The 23311-nt window shown below is 39.8% G+C and overlaps 2 protein-coding genes across 6 annotated transcripts in view; one reads left to right on the top strand and one right to left on the bottom strand.

Annotated features, from left to right (window-relative positions):
* LOC110039725 (protein turtle homolog B-like) lies at positions 1-9107 on the bottom strand. Of its 2 annotated transcripts, XM_089294354.1 has the most exons (9): positions 9033-9107; positions 8508-8867; positions 6057-6314; positions 3236-3349; positions 2864-2900; positions 2418-2487; positions 1960-2013; positions 1490-1543; positions 1-466 (listed from the first exon to the last, which is right to left on the bottom strand). In XM_089294354.1, exons 1-9 carry the CDS (start codon positions 9091-9093, stop codon positions 383-385), a joined length of 1092 nt encoding a protein of 363 aa, XP_089150480.1. In that variant the 5' UTR covers positions 9094-9107; the 3' UTR covers positions 1-382. The 2 variants fall into 2 exon arrangements, with proteins under 2 accessions (XP_089150480.1, XP_089150481.1); XM_089294355.1 differs by lacking the exon at positions 1490-1543.
* LOC110039732 (uncharacterized) overlaps positions 7846-23311 on the top strand; it is a 15641-nt gene continuing 175 nt past the window's right edge. Inside the window, exons 1-20 of one of the 4 annotated variants that reach the window (XM_089294242.1) lie at positions 7846-8463; positions 10049-10084; positions 11080-11177; positions 11467-11823; positions 12164-12715; positions 13108-13509; positions 13685-14014; positions 14538-14879; positions 15076-15213; positions 15460-15701; positions 15954-16059; positions 16627-16881; positions 17596-17853; positions 18266-18529; positions 18798-19058; positions 19497-19763; positions 19940-20212; positions 21091-21357; positions 21906-22142; positions 22687-23311. The exon at positions 22687-23311 is cut by the window's right edge and continues 175 nt beyond it. In XM_089294242.1, the coding sequence (XP_089150368.1) occupies positions 11126-11177; positions 11467-11823; positions 12164-12715; positions 13108-13509; positions 13685-14014; positions 14538-14879; positions 15076-15213; positions 15460-15701; positions 15954-16059; positions 16627-16881; positions 17596-17853; positions 18266-18529; positions 18798-19058; positions 19497-19763; positions 19940-20212; positions 21091-21357; positions 21906-22142; positions 22687-23240 (5157 nt within the window). In that variant the 5' untranslated portion in view covers positions 7846-8463; positions 10049-10084; positions 11080-11125 and the 3' untranslated portion in view covers positions 23241-23311. The other 3 variants (XM_089294243.1, XM_089294244.1, XM_089294245.1) reach the window with 3 other exon arrangements.

Below are 23311 nucleotides of genomic sequence, written 5' to 3'. Positions count from 1 at the left end.
TCTTGAAAAAAAAGTTTAATAGTAAAACATTCTGCGACTCCTCGGTGGAAATTAAACTGCAAGGAATGTTCCATGTCGTTAAACTGTTTCATCCTTAACTATGATCCTATTTACAAACTAATCACGACATTGGTCTGTGTTTAAAATTTGCTGTAAATATAAAAGTAAAAGCTATTTTTTTCTTCAGTGAAACTTTAAAACAAAAACATGCAGCGTTCAATTGGGACACGAACAAATATTGTTTCAATACAAAATATTGACAAGGAATTAGCCTTGAAAGTTTGAGTTGGTGATCACCAACGAATAAATAAGACGAAGGCCGCTCCATGTCGATCTTCACGTCATTGCTTCAATCCTCGACAACTTGAGTGTGTCGTCCGGGTCATATTGTCGAGTCCATATTTCCCTTGGCTTCAATCAGTTGAATAACTGACCGAGGTGGATAAGCATCTTGTATTGTGCCATTCTGATTTGGAAGAACAAATACATTTAATAAATATTGCGTACGTTTAATCATTCATCGTGCATCTTATCAGTGGCCCCGTCCACACATACGTTTACCTGTAAACCAGTTATTTTGTCTCCACTACTCGTCCGGACACACGTCGTGATTAAATTGGGCGCGTTGGACAGCCAAGCCACCGTGCTGTTTATTCAGGATCAACAGATCTTACAAAGATTCGAAAACTAAGTGCACCAAAGCCAGACACGAAAACCCCGCGAAACCAGCAGGTAGAAAAAATAAGGGAACGTGTGCCCACGACCAAGGCAGTGGTGCCACCCTTGGGGTTTTAGGGTATCCTAATTAAACTTAGTGTACCCAAATGAAGTAAATTACAGTGATGTAATAAAATGACAGCACTAAAGAGATATAAACGATCGTAAAGTAACGTTCGTGCATAACCAAGAAAAGGAAAAGAAACTTTACAACTGTACATGGTGAAGGCTGACCGTAGAATGTCTCACCCTGCTAACGGCAACTAATCTAATCCCGCTGAACACTGCACAGCTCGAACCCGCCCCCAACTCTCGGCTCCGTGCCGGCAAAATGGTAATTTATGCTAATTTGGGATTATCACAAATTACATTTGTCATCGGTTTACGCCTTGCGTTCACGTAAAAAGTTAAAACGTAGTTAAAACGCTCTCCAAAATGAGAATTATCTCTGCTTACATCTTCTCGTGCAAGGCCTTATGCGTCCGACGGCGCGATGAGGACTGTGATGATGATGACATCTCGTGTGGCTATCATTAACGGATACACTTAAAAACGCTGACGTGACATCAAGTAATTTGCGCATGCTCAATGTCAATCTTAAACCAAGACGTCCGTGCTTATGAATCTGCTTATCAAAGTGTGGACGGGCATAAACTATCGCCAGACTCGTGTTGATGAAATGTTTGTATAAGTTACTGACCTCGATGATTCGCAGTGACCTTATGTTAATAGCCATCATCATTTGATATTATTTTGCTTTTTCCACACTCACCTCTGCCACTCTGACGTCATTAGCACTCAAAGCACCTTTCAATGCGACTGGAATCTGGATGGGAAAAAAATGATTCATTATTGTTGTTAATTTTTAAACAACTCAAAATTATGAAATTATGAAGTATCCATTTTCCCATCTTCTACAATTATAGAAACAATCTTGAGTGGGGCACCAATAAAAACAATGTGGTTCGAGTAAATAAATAATTTATTTACTCGAACCAACATGAATATGTAGCTGTTTTTCAGACACAAGATGTGAAGACCGAAACAAGCAGTTGTTATAAATTAAGATGATCCTGAAGGCTATTTTATAAACACTGTCCAGGGCGTTAAATTTTACAAAAATAATTGGCCTTGTTATATTTTACGTTTTCTGTTGCACTCTTGCACACTTGACTTGTGGCTTTCGCTCGCACGTTCATATTAGATCATAGAAATAAGAAATAGCGCCATGTCAAAACTCACCTCGCGACTCATTCTGACGTCACTATAGCTTAAAGCGGCGTTCAGGTGACCAATCTATGAAAAGAAAAAACAAAATTGCTATTCGATTTAATGAGCAGCTCCCAGGTGCAAAACTGAAAAGCAGCAACAAAATAAATTCTGTAAAAAAAAAGGCCAACTTCCTTAACTACTGTAGTTTACAATTTCATTGTCCCTATATGTAGCGGCATATTTTGTTTAAATGTTCTCTTGGTCAGTATGGTAAAGCTTTTGAAGAGTTGTAGTAATAATTGATTTTGATGAGTTCTTTCGACTCCTCGTTACCTTCTGGCACCAATTGTCACTTTATAAAATTCGTAATCGCTTATCTCATTATGACTAAACAGGACGTCATTCCACCATGTGGTAATCTAAAAATCACAGTATAAAAACGTACAGTAACTATAACACATCAATTTACGCCTGCACATATTCCTTACCTCCCGTCGCCCATTTATTTGTTCTCCGTAAAAAGAAGGACCAATATGGGCGCCTGTTGCATCTCCGTGCCTTTAAAATTGAAGAAACAATTTATTTAAAACGCCATTTTCTATGTAAAACAGCAGCAGAAGAGAAGGTTTTACTGAAGATCGAAAATAACGTGCAGTTTGCTGAGCACCGGTGTTTAATTCTGCATCGTAATCTGAGTTTGACTTCAAGCACTAATCCTGAGTTGTTTTCCGCTTGTTTTGAATTTTGGCAATCGGCTCTTGCTTCAGGCTCGAATTCCAGCAGTTTTGTGAGCCCGCGTTCCTTGCCCCACAGGCAAGTGTTAGTAACGCGAAGGAACTACTCCTTAACCCGGCGCAAAATGTTATCAAGAACGCCCTTCACTAACGAAAATAGGAGTTGACTTGCCTACGAGAGATTGAAAAGCACATCTTACCTTGCAGTTTTACCCCCTGGTCTGTTTCCTCTTTTATCTGCGTTAAGAGATTAACATGACAAACAGACTATCAGTCATACAACTTTTCACATGTGACAGATGCAAGAAAATTCCGATACAGTATGATTACTTACCGTACATGTATAATAATTTTAGTTCAAGAAGGATAGTGTGGACAGTTTAAAACACTTTGTAGGACCACACGGCTGTTTAATTTGCAAATATCTTAGTTAATTCTCCAATTCTTCGGATCGTAAGCCTGAACCTAGTCCTTGACCTAATTCACTTTTGACAGGCTCCTGACTAGTGACAGACTCATATCGTGCTAAGTGACTAACCGTCGAGTAATAACCTACATCTCCAGCATCATACCTGGTTTGTCCTGTTTTCTGGTGCGATAGAAAGCTATAAGTAAGGCAATTGACACCACCAACAAAACAAATCCACCAATGGCACCGTACGCCCAAACAGGAAACTTCTCTTCATCTATCACACAAGAAAACATCAATTTTAGACGTTATTATATTGTTTTGCAGAGTCAATAAATTTGCCAGTTAATTCAGTCCAAGATTACCAAAGAAGTGGAAACGCACGGTTGAACCAAATAACGGAATCCCTCATGACCGACGGAACAGGCAATGTGAGAGCTACTTAGGGACCGTTCATTTTTTATGAGGTAGGGGGGGCTGGTGGGATTTGGGGGGGGGGGCCATGCGAAAAAAAATGGCTTTCGAGGGGGGGCCATCCCAAAAAAATTAGGGGAAAAGGGGGGGTCACGTGAAATATTTTAGTAAAACTTTAAAATGGCATAATGTTTGAATACCAAAAAAATTGCTATAGAATAAACATAGAAGGTAGGATACAAATTTATTACAAACTTTCCTTCTGCTTTAAAAAAACGTTTGGCGACAAAAAGCATTTGTAGCTGCTGAAAAGAAGTATTTAACACTGTTATTTTCGAATGCAACTTTCACTGGCACTCATCTTCATCTCCGCTGTCGTCGAGTTCTTCGTCGCCGCTTGTACTGCTATGGGAGTCTCTTTCACCAATGCTGCAAGAAGCAGCAATGCTTTCCGTCAGAGTGTACTCTTCAGGGTACATGAAGGTGTAAACATAATCTCTGACTTCCTTCTCAAGGTTGGTGGTGATTCTGCTTCTTGCAGCATTGGTGAAATAATTCCCTTCCAAGAGCTGTGCGATGTATGGCCCATCTCTTCTAAATATCGACGTGGCAACATCCTCAACTTTAAGACACTCTTCCGGGACGGCCGTTCTAGGAGGGTACACAAGGCATTGTGGAAGATCATTTCCTAACGGGTTTCGAACACAGATTCCATAAACTCGTTGGACGTTGTTTTCAGTCCGCTTCCTCTTTCTTTCATTTGACTTTCTGCGGTTTTCTTTTTTCCTTCTCCTTTTGTTGATGTGCTGTTTGAGTATGCCTTTGAATATGCTGTTATAATTGCTGTTCTTATTTTCTAGTGCTTCCATGTCCTGCGTGACCTTCGTCAACTTAGCTTCTGTACATTTGATCTGTTTTACATTAAAACTGTGGGCAAATTCTCCGCCCTGCTTTAAAGCAAGCCCATTGGACTGAAAGAGTGTGGAATCGTGTTCCTTTACATTTTCAATATGACATTCAACTTTTCCACCATTGCTCTGTGCTCTTTGATGGAGAAGTTCAGTTTTCTTCCATCACTGGGCTTCAACTGGTACCCTTGCATGGAAAACTCACTCGCCCTTTCTGAACAGCCATCCGCACTTAGAAAGATTGCTTCTTTTGCTTGTAAGATGTCAAACTGCCTGCATCGTTCAGCTGTAAACCTTTTCTTAAACGACTCGTCGCTTTCGCCATTATTGCGCATTTTGGAGTGAGCCTCTTTCATGATGCTCATGTAGTAATGCGCTCTTTCCCCGATTGGATTAACAATATAAAGAAGAAAGAGCATGGAAGTGGCAGGCTGGTTTTATCTGACCCAGAGAGCGTTGCTCTATTTGCAGATAAATTTATTGTCAAATCGAAGTTTGTGGTGGATTATCTCTGCTGGAATTTAAAAGGAAAAAGAGAGCAGAAGAAAAGGCAAAGTTAAGTAGGGAGGAGGATTATCCTTGGACTGAGTTGTGCGAAGATCTAACCAAGCTTAAAAAGCTACGTGTTCCAGGACCAAACAAGTACTCAAACCACCACGGGCTGAAGCAGCATTTGAAAAGCAGCAAGAGTGAGAAAGTAGAGGCAATTGTAAGACATTCATGCTTGCAGCAGAAGAGTCCTCTCAGAGCTGGCCAACCAACACTGAGAAATGCCAGGACATTGACACAAAATGACAACAGGGCAAGTGCTGACAGCAGTGAAAGCGATGAAAGTGACAACGATGAGTATGACAGTGATGCCATTGACTCTGGGGGAGATGATGACTCAAGTGACGTCATTCTTGCATTCATCAATTCAGATGAGGAAGATGCCAATGAGAGGCCAAATGCCACATGCTCAGGGCGAGCCACAACTAGGAGATCCGAAATTGACTTCTTTTGATTTGTTTTTTAAACAACAGCTCTCTGTCGTATAGAGATTGTAAATATTGTCTTCATAGTGAGCACAATAACGTGAAGTAGGGGGATAATAGAGAAATATTAAAAAAGTTGAAATCTAAATATTGTTTGTTCAATTTTTTTTTTTTTGGGGGGGGGGTCATCCCAAAAAATGACCGCCATAAGGGGGGGCCATGTGAAAAAATTGGTAAGCTGAGGGGGGGTCACGCGATTTTTAAATGGCGCTTCCCAAATCCCACCAGCCCCCCCTCCCTCATAAAAAATGAACGGTCCCTTAGGTCCTCAGCAGTATATAAACACTACAGTGGCACAAGATCTTGGAACAATGTACATGTGTATACTTTAAATTACAGTCAGCTTCCCCTGCCAACGAGATTTCTGTGTTAGCATCATTAAGCCCATGTTAGTTTACCCATACAAGTTAAAAACTCAGAAGACTGTTTCCTTCAGGCTGACCCTAACGTAGTGGAAACATAGCTTTTATAACTAAATGTTATCAAGCTATGAGCCAGAAGTCGCATGGTCTTCAAATATAACTATGCATGAAACAGACTACAAGGTCTACAAGTACAGAAATCTTTGAAGTAATAACATACAAAGGGTCTCAATATCAAGTCACTGGTGCATGGTAAATTTGCTTACCTTCAATAGTAACAGTAATACTAGCCTCAGGGCCTTCACCAAGTTGATTGTAAGGAACACAGCGATAAATTCCTTGGTCTTCGTTCTTGACGCTGACAAATGTAAGGACGCCTGTACTAGACGAACTGACCAGTTTACCGTCACGATAAAATTTATATTCGGCGGAGGGGTTTGCACGTGCTGTACACGTGATCAATAATGGTTTCCCTTCCTCGACCGGTTCCACGGAACTGCTGAGTTGGGTTTCTGTCGGTTTATCTACAAAATGATAATAAATGGTAAGGAATTTAATTCTATAATCTACAACATAAAGACCAAAATAATGACCACTTGCTAAGGCAGGTGTGTTACCAGTAATCCACAGCTATAGAGTACTGGGTGTCACCTCAAATACACCACTGTATGTTGCGCTGAACAGTTTTGGTACCCTTTACTCAACTGAGTTCCAAAAGTAGCCAATCTTTTTGCTTTAAGATTTAGCAGCCATTTCCATCGCTACTTCCGGAAGGTCACAACGTTAGGGAGTTCGCTACTTTAATTCAGGTACCTATAATTGTTACTGTATGAGGGCCAACCATCTTGAGAATGAGGAGGTCCTCATCAAAAGATAAAAAGGATAAATCTCGTGAAAAATATTTGATATTACATGAAAACTGAGTAATGCATTCAGTGTGAAATAAGAGAATTTTAAAAAGAGCAATGGGAACAGTTTTTTTGATGCTGTAAAGATCCAAGCATAACAACACCCAGAATTTAAAAATTTTCCAAACAAGCGGACATCAAACACACATGCAACTTGACTTCCTGAAACACTGTGGCAATAACAATGTCAGTTTTAAACTACATGTTGTCAACAACTCCCTTCAGCGGCTAACATAATCAACTCCAACTTTCTGATCACTCAGCTCTCTTATACCGTAAATTAAGAAGAATCTGAACCGCTAAGGACAAAGATCGATTCCTTAAAATTGTAGTTCAAAACCTCCCCAGCAAATATATTTTCATAAAGTAAACAACACGTTGGTCCACATCCATGTTTTCATATGTGCCAATGTCTTATGTCTCAAATTAAACATTCTCGACACGTTTTAACTACTCGAAAGTAATGACGGTCATTTCTTTCTGGCAGAACTTTTCAGAAATATCATTTTGTTGTCTATTTCTTCGACACTTGACAAGAAATATTTTCTGACCACCAAAAGGTATTAATTAAAGAAGGTTAGAAAAATATATCATACATTGTTTAATATTTCTGGGATCTCTTCATCTGACACATTACACTATATTTTTAAAAATTCATTCATTCATTAAAAATTCAATCAATTTGAAGGAAAGGAGTTCACTGTAAATACAGGTATGGTTTACCTTTGTCTTAAACAAAAAGAATAAAATATCTGGTCACATCTGCTAAAGGTTTATGTCAACAAAATTTGCTTCTCTACTTTGAACATACGTCATGGATGTCTACGTGCTTATTTCAAATTTGACGTTTTCTGTGTGTACTTAACTGGATATTTTCAGCTGTTGTTTTTATTCATAAAAAATGAGTTCTTCCTACCGCGAATAATACAAACGAGTAAAACGCTTTGAATAACGAGAAAATGGAGTAGAAGAATAGATCGAAACAAAGCAGAGGTGAATTTCATAATGTCGATTTTTTTAAGAATTAATATTTGAAGTTTGAATAATTCATTAGTTCAGATATCACATATTAGCGCCAAATGCGTAACTGTTTCATCTAGACGTATATTGAACAAGGCATCATCAGCATTTCCCGTTTAGGAAACAAATCTTGACAATCTACATCCGCAAATTTGATCAGTTCTGCAAAACATTTGCAACATCAGCGTGCATTAATAGAAAGATCAAATCTCGAAATACACTTTATTTAAATGTAAAGACCAAAGAAAAACGAATCAGCGTTTGTTATAAGTTCGTTATTAGACAAGAAATACTAGGAAAAAACGTCCATTCGTCTGCCGGAGTAAAGCCAATCTGTGTGTTTTAGGCGACGTACCGTTCATTAGCCGTCAATATCTATCTAATTTATATGCAGTTTTCTTAAGATTTTCGTCACCTTTGACAAGATGTCTGTGTGAATAATATCATTGTTGACAACCATATTTTTGCAAATACAAATCTTGACAAATAACAGTGTTAAGGACAAGGGAAGGAATAACGTCGAATCGACGTTACAGCAGTTACTGCGATTCGGTGGCTCGTACAGTGCTGCAAAATAGAGTTTGCTCCCTCGCGACATAAACACAGTATTGAACAAACACGTATGGCATGTTCGAGTGCGATTTCACTGAATATTGTATGAATAATAATGATCAGATAGAAATCGCAAACAAGACCTGGCCGACAACTGGACCAACGTCTCGGGGCCTCCAACACGATTTATAAGGTATGATGATTTTAAATTCAACTTGGAAGTTGTAGCATACTTACATTGTACGTTTAGTTCGATAGTACTTGGAGATGAGAAGAAACTGCTTTGAAATGCACACTGATAGCGAGTGTCATCCTCAACTGACACGTTCGTGACTTGCAAAGTGTTGTTCGTAATAAAAATGTGTTGCGGATCATCGTAGATAACTTTAGTCCCAGTTAATGTTGATTTGACGGCCAAGCCAGCCCAGTTCTCGCTGTTGAAAGGCTGCTCTCGCGTCCATGTTAACAGATGAAATATGTTAGCTTCTTGCTGCTCTTGCGGAGTCAATACGTAATCACATGGAAGAGAAACATCGGAGCCCAGAACTACGTTCATTACGTGGCTTGCTTGTTGATGATGAGACCAGTGAAATCCATCTGAAATCCGACAAAACGTTACGTTAGACCAACAAACAAAGTAAGTTAAAACGAAGATGGAATCCAACCGAACGCCGAGGACGATACAGTCGTAATATGCCTTTCGATCGCATGATCGCACAATCCAACTCCAACTGAAACAAAACTAGGACCTTAACCACTTACCTAGTAAAACAAATTTGTTACAAAAGAGTAATAGCACCCAGGCAGTGGTATAAACCTCCATACTTTCACACAGTCGTTTTAGCGGAACTCTTTGTATATTTGTATTAATGACAACAGCTTCCAGGCGCTCCTATATTGACGTCAGATAACAGCCAGTAAGCCTATTGTTTGAAAATTTTCAATGATGCGAAAAGAAAAGCAAGATCAAGACGCTCGAATCACGTCGCTTGTGTTGTGTAAGCGACAGGAAATGTAGATATGTTGACAATTTTTGGACTGACAATGAGTCCTACAATGATGTCATCTTCCGGCTTATGTACGTTACTGAAGTTTGTATTCTAGACCATTCTAGGAGTTGTTTAGACCATTTTCGAATTAATATGTTTTACGAACATTTCTCGCGCGACGAATGTATTTTTTCTTGTTATGTATTTTACAATCCTGAAACAGGTGGTCTTCGATAGGAAAATATATCACCCCAGGTTAATAACTGTGCTAACAACCTAGACAACATACTGAGGTCAGTGTGAGATTTAACACTGACCTTCGTAAACATACGTTTCGTAGTACGAAATTAAAGAAAACGAATTTTTCGTTTTCAGATGACATAGCGACTGCTTGGAGAAACAATGATCTGTATTTTAAAACATGAAGGACAACGTGCACAACATTGTACGCACATAATTTGAAAAACTTTTTCTCCCCTCAGGTGTCGGCTTCTTTTGTTTTCACTTGTTTTCCTTTTCTGTGAAGAAAAAACTGCCAGTATAAAAACATGACCGTGGTGTTATTGTATCGTTTGCATTTATTAAGCTATTAAGAAAGTTCCGGCAGCGTGACAACGATAACGGTACATGCAGCGTTTGTTAAGGCCGTTTCTATTCACAAAAACAATGTTTTTTGTTGAAGGTTTCTGTGCGAGGTCTCTCTGTATGGTGTAACCCATGTGCGAACAGGTTTTTCACCTTGGCTTTGGTCTTACTAAAAATGCGATGAATTTCTTTCTTCCGTCGTAGACATTTTCTTCTGGGCAAGACGCTTTGCCTGTTAGGGTAAGTTGTTCAATAATATGGCTTCTGTGTGTCTTAAATAATTACAACTCCTCTTGATATTCGCTCCTCTTCTCGGCGATACTCTTTGGCCACAAAACTGACTTGCAATCTAAAGAGCTTTGATATTGCTTTACCTGGAATGCTTGACCGGCAAAATGTATAGTTTTTATGCTACCAAAAATTCTAATAAATAAAATATTCATATACCTTTAGCACTATTTTCAATAACAACGTGGGTATAATAAGAAATAGCACACAAACTGCGGTCATAAACATGACAATATAAAGCGCATGTTGGAAAACAAAATTCATTTAACTAGACGTTTCGAATGTTTCGACATACATCATCAGAAGTAACCGTTTAGAATAGAAGTAACAACTAAATTTTAAATTTAAGGTAAGTAGCTAATTAACAATAACAATGACTTGAGTATTATTACGCTTTCGCTGGTGTAGTTTCAGCATAAATTTACGCTAGTGAACAAAATTTACGTTTATTTATTAAGCGATTTTTTTTTATGAACAGCAATGATGTGGTTTGACGTAGAAAAAATTCAAAAACAAGTTATTTTTAAAAAGGTCTTAAAATGATTTAAAACCTGCCGGATGGGCATCAGGCGCGGATCACGCGCGTTGAAAGAGTGGTGAAGAGTCACGCGCGTGACAGAATTCCCGCTTGTCACTCACGCTTTACAACGCAAGGAGTTCGGTAAAATTCACGATTGTTTTAATTATAGCACGCTCTGAAATCTTCCTTGAAATTTCTATGATGAAATTCGAAGTTCATTGTGCGTCCATATTTGAATGTGTGCCAAAATTACCGGCAGAAGCTCTTGTGAGTGCATGAAGCGAAGGACTGAACAGGATATCTGTTAGTAAGTAGAGATCAGTGCTTAACTAGCATCACTAAAATAAGATTCCTTAGAAGAGCAAAAGAGATTTTCCGAGCTAAGTTTCAGGTAATTTTTTGTGTTCATTTCTCTACTTTTCCACAGTATACAGGTTGATATGTCACCCTCAAGTTAAATCCTTTGATATCAAATGGAAAATACCCTGCCTGTTTTGATGCTGTTTTCGCTGTTCGCTTTATCAGGTAAGGTGTACCTAAAGTATAATGGAACCGTTTTATAAGAAATCTACAGCCGTCAGAGTACTAACTATTGAACAAGAGACACCATACTAAGAGGGAAAACACTGTAAACCGTATATATTTTCACTGGCGTTTATGTTAACATTTCCTGCCGTTACATGTAAACTTGGCGTTAATCGCCTTTTTAACCTTAAACCCCCATGCCCTGAGGGCAGCTTAGTTGTCTTAGCTGAGTGTTTTCTTGACAAATCCTTGCTTCTTCAAAGTCGTCATTTTGTGTTATTTTTTGTAGATACTCTATCATGGAGCGTCAAACAATCCACTGGTGTACACAGAGGTTCACCCGCCACACTGGAATGGACAGTATCATTATCTACAGAAGAAAAATCCAGAGCTGACCGCTTTTCTTTAATTCTCTTGGAACGGGAGATGTTCCTTTACAGCAATCTATGGCAGATTATGGCCGTTAAACAGTTCTCTAGTGGAGTTCACCAGGAAATTGGAAATCACGACACCTTTGATGTCATTCCTGGAAATGACATGACGCTCCAGTTAAAAAATATCACAGACACTGATGCCACCCGGTTTCGTTGTACATTCCTCAGCTCCTTTGCGGCACCGAAGAGTGTCGAAGAGCTTGAAATAAAAGGTGGGATACTCCTAGTTCGTAGATAATAATTTCGTTCCTGTGATTCGGTGTCCTGCACGCTTTCTGGCGTGGGTGCTTCTGACCTCCTTAGAACTCCCTAGCTAGATGTTCATTACAATTCATTGGAATTCTTGTTTCAAAAGCAGAAGTATTGCACCATCTAAACCGACCCGAAAAATTGTCCAGGCTAACATATTTGTCGCTGTAGGTAATTCTCTTCATGCGTTATCTCTTGTTAAATTGTTGTTACGCTTTCCCTTTCTTTGAACTTTACCAGAGATTAATATTTCATCCCCGTGTTGGATGATGAATGTTTTTTCGTTTTTGTTATGGTCTTTAGATTCCCCGATACATGTCCGTCTTGTTGGTGTTATTACTCCCAATAAGGGCAGAGTAGAGGTGTACCGAAGTGGATTCTGGGGCACTATATGCAATGACGGTTGGGATATCCCGGATGCGTCAGTTGTTTGTCGAATGTTAGGTTACCCTGGCGCCTGGACAGCCGGTTGTTGCACTGAATATCCGGGGGGGACTGGTCCGGTCTGGTTAAGTGATCTGTCATGTACAGGAGAAGAGAAGTCTTTAACAGAATGTGGTCACAGTGGCTGGGGCATCAATAAGTGCAATCATGAAAAAGATGCAGAAGTAGTATGCTACACCCCATCAACAGAGAAACACTCACAACATTCCAGTGTGATAACAGCGACACAAGCGTCGCCATCCCTACAGGGTTCAACTATTCTAGTGTCATCTACACCAGCTGCAGTTGATTTAACTCACAGTGCTACTTTAATGTCATCTTGGTCGTTCACAACTTTCTCTTCTTCAGTATTTTCTCCATCTTCTTCTTCATTGATGGTCGTTACATCCCCATCAGCCACCATAATGCCTGGTAAGCAAACGCGACAACTTTGTTTTTCGCATGTACAGTTTGATGTATGTTTAGTTTAGGTAAGAAACTCTGTTTGGACAATTAATTTAACATTTACCAAAATTGGAATATGCAATTGCAACAAAACATTGAACCATTCAGTGAGAAACATTCAAGCACAGTCACCTATCTCCATTAAAAGGACCGTCTCCGTTATGTCTGCGAACGAGCGCGTGCAACCTCTGCACAACGCAAAGACATCACTACTCGGTATTTTCCGGCGACAACTGAAGGCTTATCGGCGTGTTACGTCCTTGGAAATCTTGCGGCAGGAACAGAGAAGGACTAAACCTTAACCCAATTACCAGTTTAACATTGTTGAGAATAATTATCACTTTCTTTTTATCTAACAGCTCCAATAGTACGATTGAGTGATGGTTATTATAATTTTGGCCGAGTAGAGATTTTTCACGGTGGAACTTGGGGCACGGTCTGTGATGACAACTGGGATATTGAAGACGCTGTTGTAGTTTGTCAAATGCTTGGCTTCAAATACGCTTGGACTGCTATCTCATTTGGTGTCAGTGTCACAGAGCAGGGCGTTGATCTTTATGGAACTGGGCCCATTTGGCTCGACGATGTTGACTGTATTGGAAACGAGAGTTCCCTTAGCGAATGCAGCCACAATGGTTGGTTGGTTCACAACTGCGATCATCTGGAGGACGCCGGAGTGTTGTGCAGTGATTCACCAAGACCAGCCAATCAGAGCGTATCAACAGTGGTTAATGACACTAACAAGCCTACACAAGCACCAAGTAAGTTCCGCTGTATATATTCCAAGTTATAGGTGACGATTTCTGTGGTGAAATCTTAAGAGAGTGAACATTGTTCGCGCTGAGTTGGTTTGCTCTTTTCGGGAGTCAATTTTGTCTTTCATTCACAAATGTCATGAAACGAGTTCTCACTTCTCCTTAAAATTTTTCACCCCAGCTGTTCAAGTTCGATTGGTAAATGGCTCACGTGATCATGAAGGTCGTGTGGAAGTCTTGTACAATGGTGAATGGGGAACTGTGTGTAATGATTACTTCGATATACGAGATGCAGGAGTCATTTGCCGAATGGCGGGTTTCCCCGGAGCTGCCTCTGCTGAAGTCAAAGGAAGATTCGGTGCTGGAAACTCCAGTCAGAAAATTTGGCTCGATGACTTGTGGTGCAGTGGTTACGAGACTTCTATTGCTTCTTGTTCATTCAGGGGATGGGGATCACATAATTGCGGCCACAATGAAGATGCTGCTGTGATTTGTAAGGAGAAAGATCCAGGTAAAAAAAAATATATATTACGATCATTTATTAACAATTTTTTTTTTCCACTAATATAGTTTTTATATCAAGCATGATGGCAGCAACGCTCGGGAGAATAATTATAGGCCGAAGATTTTGACAGAACGATTTAGCGTCGCTAGAACGATGCTCTTTCGGTCTTGATGGAAGTTAGCTCATACATGCAACGAGTAGAAATAAAAGAAATCAAACAACGAAAGAAAGGTCAGTAGAAGAAGTCAATGTCTCGGTTTACATTGTAAGAATGTGCTCTGGAAAAGAATGAAGATTGAAAGCACTACTGGCATGCTTAAATTACGTTTATTTTTAGCTGTAAAACTAAAACAACCTTAATCTGGTCCAAGGTCCAATGCTTCGGAACAGTATTTTGCGAATTGGCTCACCTATTTTAGTTATATGCTGGCCTTAGTCTTTTTATGATAGACATAATCTACGGGTTCAACAAAGGCCATAAGCGCGCTATTGGTAACAGTTCTTATAAGGATTTGCCATTTCTTCACAGTGATACACGTTGAGTTATTGGACGGAGGAGGTTACCCAAATCAAGGTCGTGTTACTCTTTACTACAATGGCCAGTGGGGTACGGTCTGTGATGATCAATGGGACATGAATGATGCCCATGTGGTGTGCCGTATGTTGGGATACCCTAAAGCTGTTGCATTTACGTCCCAGTCCACTTTTGGCGGTGCTCAGGATGGGCCAATATGGCTTGACGAAGTCAACTGTACAGGGAATGAGAACACGCTTGCAGCTTGTCCACATTTCGGCTGGGGAAACAGTGACTGTGATCATACTGAGGATGCTGGAGTCATTTGTGACTTTAACTACACTGTGGATGCAAAGGGTAAGGGAAAAGCGTTGGAAATCTTAATTACATCGGCAAATAAGTAAAACTTCATTTTTATTTTACGGAATCTCACGTTATATTAACTGTGATTTTATTGGTGGCTGTTTGACACTTTTTTCACTGTCACATTTTGACCAATTTAGACCAAACTAACAAATGTTAAAAACTAAGAGGCGTAAAACTCTCTTCGCAGATGCAAGTTGCAATTTTGACATCTGGTATTGTGGCTGGGAAAATGGGCCTGGAAGCCAGGACTTTACATGGACTAGGAAATTTGGTCCAACTCCATCACGTGACACGGGACCGTCACGGGATCACACCTCAGGGGCCGGTAAGGGCCACTTGCTTCTACTGCCATATTCTAGATAACACCTTTTTTCATTACAAATCATGTCATTTGTCACGATCTTTTGTGATGTCTTCAATGTTGATCCTGTTATTTCCCCTCGGTGTTTTCCTAAACACGACTTTAAATTTTTCTCAGAGTGCATCCAATAAAGGAGCTTAAAGGGTTACAGAACAAGGGCTCATCGGTTTTCACTAAACAAAATAACGACCATTCTTTGTTTCATTGCAGGACTGTACTTCTACATAGAAGCATCAGGACGAAGCAGGGGAGAAACTGCTAGACTCGTGTCACCATACATACAAAGCAACGGAAACGCCACGTGCATGGTTTTCTACTATCATCTCTATGGACATTCAATTGGTAGCCTCAGAGTAAAGGTTGGAGATCAGGTTTTGTGGCAGCTGTCAGGCAACCAAGGAAACAGTTGGTACAAAGCGACGGTGCCCCTTTATTTTGATGGCACGTATAAGGTACGATAAATTTGTTTCTCCCAACGTTCTTAAATCAAATAACAGGATTGGAGTGAGGGTGTTAACCAGGGCGAATAAAACGGGCGTCGTTGAAGAGATAAATGGCCGTCACTGGACTGAATAGGGAGCAATAATGCACTTCTCATACCATTAGGAATTTGTTCCTCTTCAGGTTTGTTTGAGAAAACTCTATCAGTGTGGATGACGAAAACCTTTGACATACATACCTATTCTGGTGTTATTGTGCTGCAGGTAACGTTTGAAGGTGTTGTTGGTAGTACTGCATTCAGTGATATCGCTATCGATGACGTCGAGTTTCAGGAAAACACAAAGTGTACAACAACGGCTGAAACGTTAGGTAAGACCACCAACAATTATGAAATCTTGATCTCTGGCGTACTTTTCAATAATCATAACAATACTCTTATCTTTCAATGTTGCAGCACCTATCAACTTTAATATGTCAATATAACTCACCTAACCCACAGATATTATTTTTTGGCTGCATCGACAAATAACTGACACTTCTTCTTGTAATCGCCGAAAGGAACTGGACTGCAACTAAAGTATTAATAGGGACGCTTTGATTCCGAAGAATCCTATTTTATAAACTTTTCAGTTTCTGTAATCTATCCCTAGTGATCTTCCTTGAATTCGGCGCTAATCCGGCTCTCGATACAGCAGTGTACATTATTTCAGGGTTACGGAGTGTGTAAAGGTTTTTTTTCTTTTTTTTTAAATTAGGATGAAAAATTTGTTATCTTGACGATCCGCTACTCAAGGATTGTTCTCAGACGTTTGCGTGAAGATTTTTTTCAGACGTTTGCGTCTATAGATTTCTTTTTCTTCCTTGACCGTATAGATCTGCATTCATCTCGCTCGTTCCATCTTGTTTAGTTCCAAATTATGTAATTTTTCTTTCCAGTTCCACCCAGTATCTTGTGGATTTCTCCCAATCACACAACCGAGCTTGGTAATGACGTAACGTTGGTGTGCACAGTGATTGGTCGGCCCACACCACGTGTTGTATGGAAGAAAAATGGACGGGTTCTTCAGGATAGTCAATCCACTGGTAACATCACTCTAGTCAACATCTCCCCTGCAGATGGTGGAAGCTATGAGTGTTTTGCGACTAACACTGTGGCAAACGACACGAGAGCAACGCTGCTTAACGTTGTAGGTTGGTAGTTTGGATCTCTTTACTACCTTGTGAAGGTTTTACCTCGGTTTCAGGTTCTATTGCAAGCACTTCATATACTACCACATAAAAACTTGCAGGTTTGGAATTAAGGAGCCATTTTTAACAGCACGTATTTCTCTTTATTTGCTCTAATGAGTGATGAGTTTATCCCTTCGCATTTATCTGCAGTTAAAATAATTGCTTCTTCGATCATTAAGAGGGAATCCACCAGACGTTCGAGTAACAAGTGGACAAAAATTTTGTACCGAGATTATTGACATCATATTGCAAACCTCTGTGTGACTGCTTTAAATATCTTCTCAAAAGAAATCATTTCTAGCAATACCAAAGGTCGAAAACAAATTTTGAAGTTCGCATGAAACACTTGAAAGTACTGGTGAAATGAAACTGGTGATGAAAAATTATCTGTGTTTGCACATTTCACTGAACTTTGGTGTTATTTCAGGCAACTATTTATATCTTTAGTCGTTAGAAAATGTAAAAAGGCCTGTTATACACTTAAAATTATTCTGCTACAAAGTTTCGTCCACTTAAAACTGAAATTGCTCGATTTTCTATCGGATTTCGTCTTAATAGCTCAAACCTCTTTTCTCCAACTCTTTTCCATCTTTGCCGAACTTTCCTTTCTTAACCGGCACCATTGCAATTCATCTAAGCTCATCTAGGTTACTAAAGCAGTGATTTTCTCTACAGGAATCCCGACGAATACTGCCATTAGAACCAATGTGTCTAGCAATGTTGCCGCTCTTGGTGAAGCTGTTGGGATATGGTGCTCTTCTGATGGCTACCCCAAACCAGTTTGTCGAATTTATCATGAGGGTTCCTTGGTCAACATCAATGAAAGTGTTTATGTTATTCGAAACTTCACAGCGGCCAATCAAGGAAAATACACTTGTAATTGCTCCAATGCTGCATCTGCAGAGGAAGTGAATGTTACCCTTTATCTTTATGGTGAGTTGTGGCGCCGTACTCCACTAAACACTTCCATAACGAGGATGGTTCATTCGTCATGCATTCGTGATAAAACGCTAGTAAATTTATACTACTTTTAGTTAGCAATTAGTGCGTGGTTGTTGATTGGTCATAAAGCAGAGATTTAGCATTGTTATCTGAGCAAGAACTTTTCTTTTAATTCTAAAGATTACTACGCATTGTGTTGTTATTCATAACAACCAAAAACTCTTACCCTGACAATAAGATGAAACCACTATACCGTCTTGTAATTGAATTTTAAATTGCACTTTTGTCAGAATACGTCCCCTTTTTTTTTTTTTTGAAAGAGTGCTGTTCGATACCTGAATTGGAACGAGGATTACTTGTTCCTGAGAGGTTAATTTGTATCGTATATTTATATCCTCTACAGAATCCCCACATATCCATTCCATTCTTCCTGGTTATCAGCTCGTCAATGAAACAGACAGTTTTGACATCTTCTGTGATGCGACAGGAAATCCACCTCCAATCATAACGTGGATAAAAATTGGCGACAACAGCAAAGTCTATTCCACAGGAAAATCACTGAGAGTACAAAATGCTGAAAAATCGGACTTTGGAACCTACCGATGCACGGCTGTGAGCGTGCGTGGGGAGAATGTTTCTGCTTCGGCCACAGTCGAGATAGACAATTGTAAGCTAACTTTTCATGTGCTCAGGTGCTTGTGTAAAACCACACAAAATTTACTTGATACTTGTACCGTTCTAATTAGCTTTTATTTCCATACGGTGAGGAAATCTATATTCTACTATACAATATCCGCTTCAGTTCCTCTTAATTCGCCAATGTGCTTGTTTCCTTGCCATGATTCCATATCTTTAATGCAATCTGTTAATAAAACCCTCTTCAAAGTAAAAAAAAAAAACAGTTCGAGCTATTAATATTTTTTTGTTTTTTCCAGTTTCACCAGTGTTTGACAACGTTCCCCAAAACGTTACCGTTTTGGAACAAGAAAGAAGAAATGTCACAATGTACTGTAACGCCACAGGCAGACCAACAGTAAAACTGTCATGGATGAGAGTGCGAGATGGCAAAACAGTGGCTTCTGGGAATACTTTACTCATCTTAGCTGCTGACCGGTCACACCGCGGGAAATACAGATGTGTCGCCGACAATGGAGTTGGAAATCCCGTATCTAAGTCAGCATTTCTTGAAGTACATTGTAAGTTGGTTTCATCCCTCGCTGACCTTTAAGCAAACCTAAAAAGTGTATCTTAAGAATGTGAAACACTTTATTTAAAAGTACTATGTGATCCGGTCCCTTACCGTTGTTTCATCAAGCACACACTTCCAACCAGAAAGAAACAACAAGCATCATATCTCAACATTGTAAATCATACATAGGTCGTACAAATGAACTTATGGTTGATATTTCATTGGCACTTGACAAATGTAATCGTTAAAATCATGTTCCATTTTGGCCATCTTCTCTGTTTGCTGGGTTTCAGGTATTTAATTTTGTTTTTTGTCGACAGCTTTAAACTATGAGTTAAGATCAGCGTTTTGGGAGCAGCATTGCCAAATTACACGTTTCCGACAGGAAATGTTATATTCTATGTCTTTCTAAGTCTTTATGTTTTTAAAAACTATTTTCTTTAAGATAAACCTTCCTCTACAAAATTAACCACCGATAAAGTGAATGCAGTAGTCAGTGGAAACGGTCGCATTGCACTGTCTTGCGTGACCGATGCCAACCCTCCGCCCAGTCAATACCAGTTTTATCGTGACGGCGTCTACCTCAGAACCAGTCTTACAGGAACATACGTGATTCAGAGAGCCAGATACTATGATGCGGGGAGATATCTTTGTGTGCCAATCAACTTCCTTGGGACTGGCAGCAACAGCTCTGTGAACGTTTACGTGAGTGGTGAGTAACACTCAGAAATACTCAGATGGTACTAATATTATTTATGATATTTTTAAGTGAGGAGGTTCGGTGGAACATTGTTACCGAGATCTTCAAGCTCTAAGGGGAGCAGAAAGAACCTGGTAGCTTGGTTTGAAGTACATGTGTAACATTATTCTGAAAATTCCCTTCCGCAGGTGCTTTCTCTATCATTCACTTTCCACGGAACATGACAGTCAACGAAAGTGCAAGTGTGTCTTTTTTCTGTAATGGTACTTCTTATCCTCCATTTGAGCATTTGGTGCCTCACATCTCCTGGACTAAACTTGGAGACAGCAGTAGAGTATTTCCATCAGGTCAAAAGCTTGTTTTACAGAATGTGAGTCGACATGATACAGGAACGTACGTGTGTGAAGCTAAGAATGGACTTGGACTGCCTGATACTGCTGCTGCTGTTCTGCACGTGTTACGTGAGTACACAAATCTGTTACATACCAGTCTAACTAGTAAGACTAAAAAGGGTAAAGTCTGCATACGAGCCAAGTGGCTCATCAGGCCGGAGCTTATCCCGGTTTCCGTAGCATGAAGCGACTAGGAGTATTTCTACTCCCCCCTTGATGGGATGCTTGTCCATCGCAGGATTACTCCCAGCATTAAATTCGCCGGTACCCATTTATACACCTGGGTGGAGAGTGGCACCGTGAGAGGTAAGTGTCTTGCCCAAGAACACAACACAATGTCCCCGGCCAGGGCCGCTCGCTTGGGAGTCGAGCGCACTAATCATGAGGCCACCGCGCCTCCTACAACTAGTAAGACTGATCATACCTAATTTCTCCCGTATTTTGTGGACTGATAATTGTGAGAATAAGCAGAGCATCAAGTCGAATCAATGACTGTCGAATGTACTTGTAGGTTATTTTAACACAAAAACACTTCGAACTAATTCATAGACCAGCATGACTAGCTTTTACTGTTTGGAATTTGGGAATGAGGAGAGAAAACGTTGAAAAATCTGGTTTAATCAGTAGTCAACAAATGGTGATGATAGATTGACCAATAATGAAATAATACTCCATTTACTGGAATCATCATTGATAACTTATGCAATGTAGCTAAAATCACGGTTCCTTCTAACACCAGAAGTCAAGTAGCAGAGTTTGAATAACTATTCCATCAATCAGTCAAACTGTACCAAATTAAACATGATCAAAGGTGAAATGAACAAAGGCCTTACAGCTGCACAGAGAGGTTGACCGTATTAGTACCCAACAACTCCAGAAAACCGAATAATCCTCTCATTTTTCATTTTTCCTTTTTTGAATTTAAACCGAATTATGTTCTTTTGCAGATAAACCGTATGACACCAAGCTGGAGGCAACAATTCCAGATAACGTTGGAGTAATTAACTCATCAGTCATCTTGAATTGTACCGCAAATGCCAACCCACCTGTTACTGCATATAATATTTATCACAATGGTATCCTAGTGTCTAATGCATCCACTGGTGTCCATAACATCACACGCGCACTAGCAGAACATAATGGATCATATGTGTGTGTACCTTACAACAATTTTGGGCCTGGAGAAAGAGCCGCCCTGAACGTCACATTTGTAGGTCAGTTGCATGTAAATGAAAAAATATATAAACAATAGCCTCTTTGTGACTCGAAAATATTTATTCGTAGACATTATCTGTGCCGAGAAGACAACAGTATACCAAGAGCGAAGTTCGAGGAAAACTGAGAGCTTTGAAGAACCAATAATATCCACGAACAAACATCTGAGCATATTTTCACGCAAATTGAGGCTATTGTGTTTATTATGCTTCAAATATTCTTCGTAACACGTGGGATCTTTTCAAAATTGGGGAGTATGACTCGGATATTCCCCAGTTTTAGCTGGGGCGTGTTTAGTCGCGTGACGCGTTTAGACCAATCGCGTGAAAGCGAAAAAAATTTGATGCATTACAAGTAATATTATTTCGCTTTTTAAGGGCAGTCCTATGGTTTGAAAAATTAATATTGTTTTCCACGGAGGATTATTTCTTAAACGCTCCCAGAAAGTCCCTCTCTTGGCTGTTGGTTCCAATTTCTTTCAAGTATGGTTATCTGGTTTTGAGTCAGTGTAACTGTTGTGTGTTGTTAAACCTCTTTTCCTTGACAGGGCCATGCGGTGTTAAACGTGTATATGTTTCATGGTCGCCTATGATCGTAGCAGGAATGTACGCTAAACCTGGGGAGTGGCCATGGCAGGTACAGTTGGGATACTTTGACATCAGCGAGAGTGTCCCTCACATCTGTGGTGCCTCCATCTTGGATCATTACTGGATTGTCACTGCAGCTCACTGTGTTAAAAGTCAATTTAAAGAAAGAGTGGCATCCAATTTTAATGTCACTGTAGGTAGGTATTTTGAACATCCCCCCCCCCCTAACTGGATAACTAGTGTAGTAATGTAAACGGGTTTTTATTGGAACGAATTCGAAAGATATTGAAAAGTTCAGCTGACGACACCAGGTGATTGGCAAAAGAAATTGCAACCCGTTCTGTATGTTTAATACATTTGTGACGATTTCAAGATGACAGTTTTACTGGTGAACGAAAATCAATGATTAGTTCTATTTTTGGGGTTTTCAAATTCTGCTGCTTACCATTGCATGGGATTTAGAGAAATTTATCCTAAATGGAAGATAGAAGAGTGCTTTTTTTATTTTTTTGTCGTAACTACTGTTTTTTTTTTTACCGTCGTGATAGTATATGTAAGGAATACATGCAATAATTGATGTGAACTGCAGATAAACACAATGAAAGTATACCTTCGCAGATATGAGAGAAAATACACGGTTGAAACTTTAGTGAACCTTTCTCGTATAACAACTTGGAAGATATCGATCACATTCACACTTGCTCTTCTCTTTTGGCTCATGAACTGTTTCTTAACCACTAGGAGAACTTCACAGAGGAATTACTGAAGGAAGCGAACAAAATACCCCAGTTGAAAAGATCATTTTGCACGAAAACTTTGATATTCAAAATCTGCAAAACGACATCGCCCTGATGAAACTCAAACAACCGATACTCTTTGATGCGCATGTCTCACCAATCTGCCTTCCAGACTTCGATTTTGCTGTTGGTACCACTTGTTACGTCACCGGATGGGGACTGTCTGGACCTTCGAGTTCTTCATCAGACATACTCCAGGAGACTATAGTTCCTTTAATGAACCACACAGTTTGCAAAAATCATTACACCGGCATAAACCCCGTGACGTCACAAATGCGCTGTGCGGGGACCTTGGGTCAGAGTCAAGGTACATGTAAAGGAGATAGCGGGGGACCGCTGACCTGTGAACGAGATGGCCGTTGGTATTTAATGGGTATTACCAGTTGGACTAATGATGGCTGCATGAACAACGGCGATCCAGGAGTGTTTTCTGATACTTTGTATTTTAGAAACTGGGTTGAGGAAGTCATGAAAAACAATACGAGAACGCGAGTGTAAAATGCAGTGGACATTGAAGTATGTCTCTGATGAAACCCTTAACTTGCATCAACAATTTTCTTTTACAACTT

The sequence above is a fragment of the Orbicella faveolata genome, unplaced genomic scaffold, assembly GCF_042242905.1.
Source record: "Orbicella faveolata isolate gen_17 unplaced genomic scaffold, um_ofav_v1 contig_25, whole genome shotgun sequence".
NCBI lineage: Eukaryota > Metazoa > Cnidaria > Anthozoa > Scleractinia > Merulinidae > Orbicella > Orbicella faveolata.
Note: the sequence above shows the minus strand (reverse complement) of the source record. Positions and strands in the feature narration are given on the sequence as shown.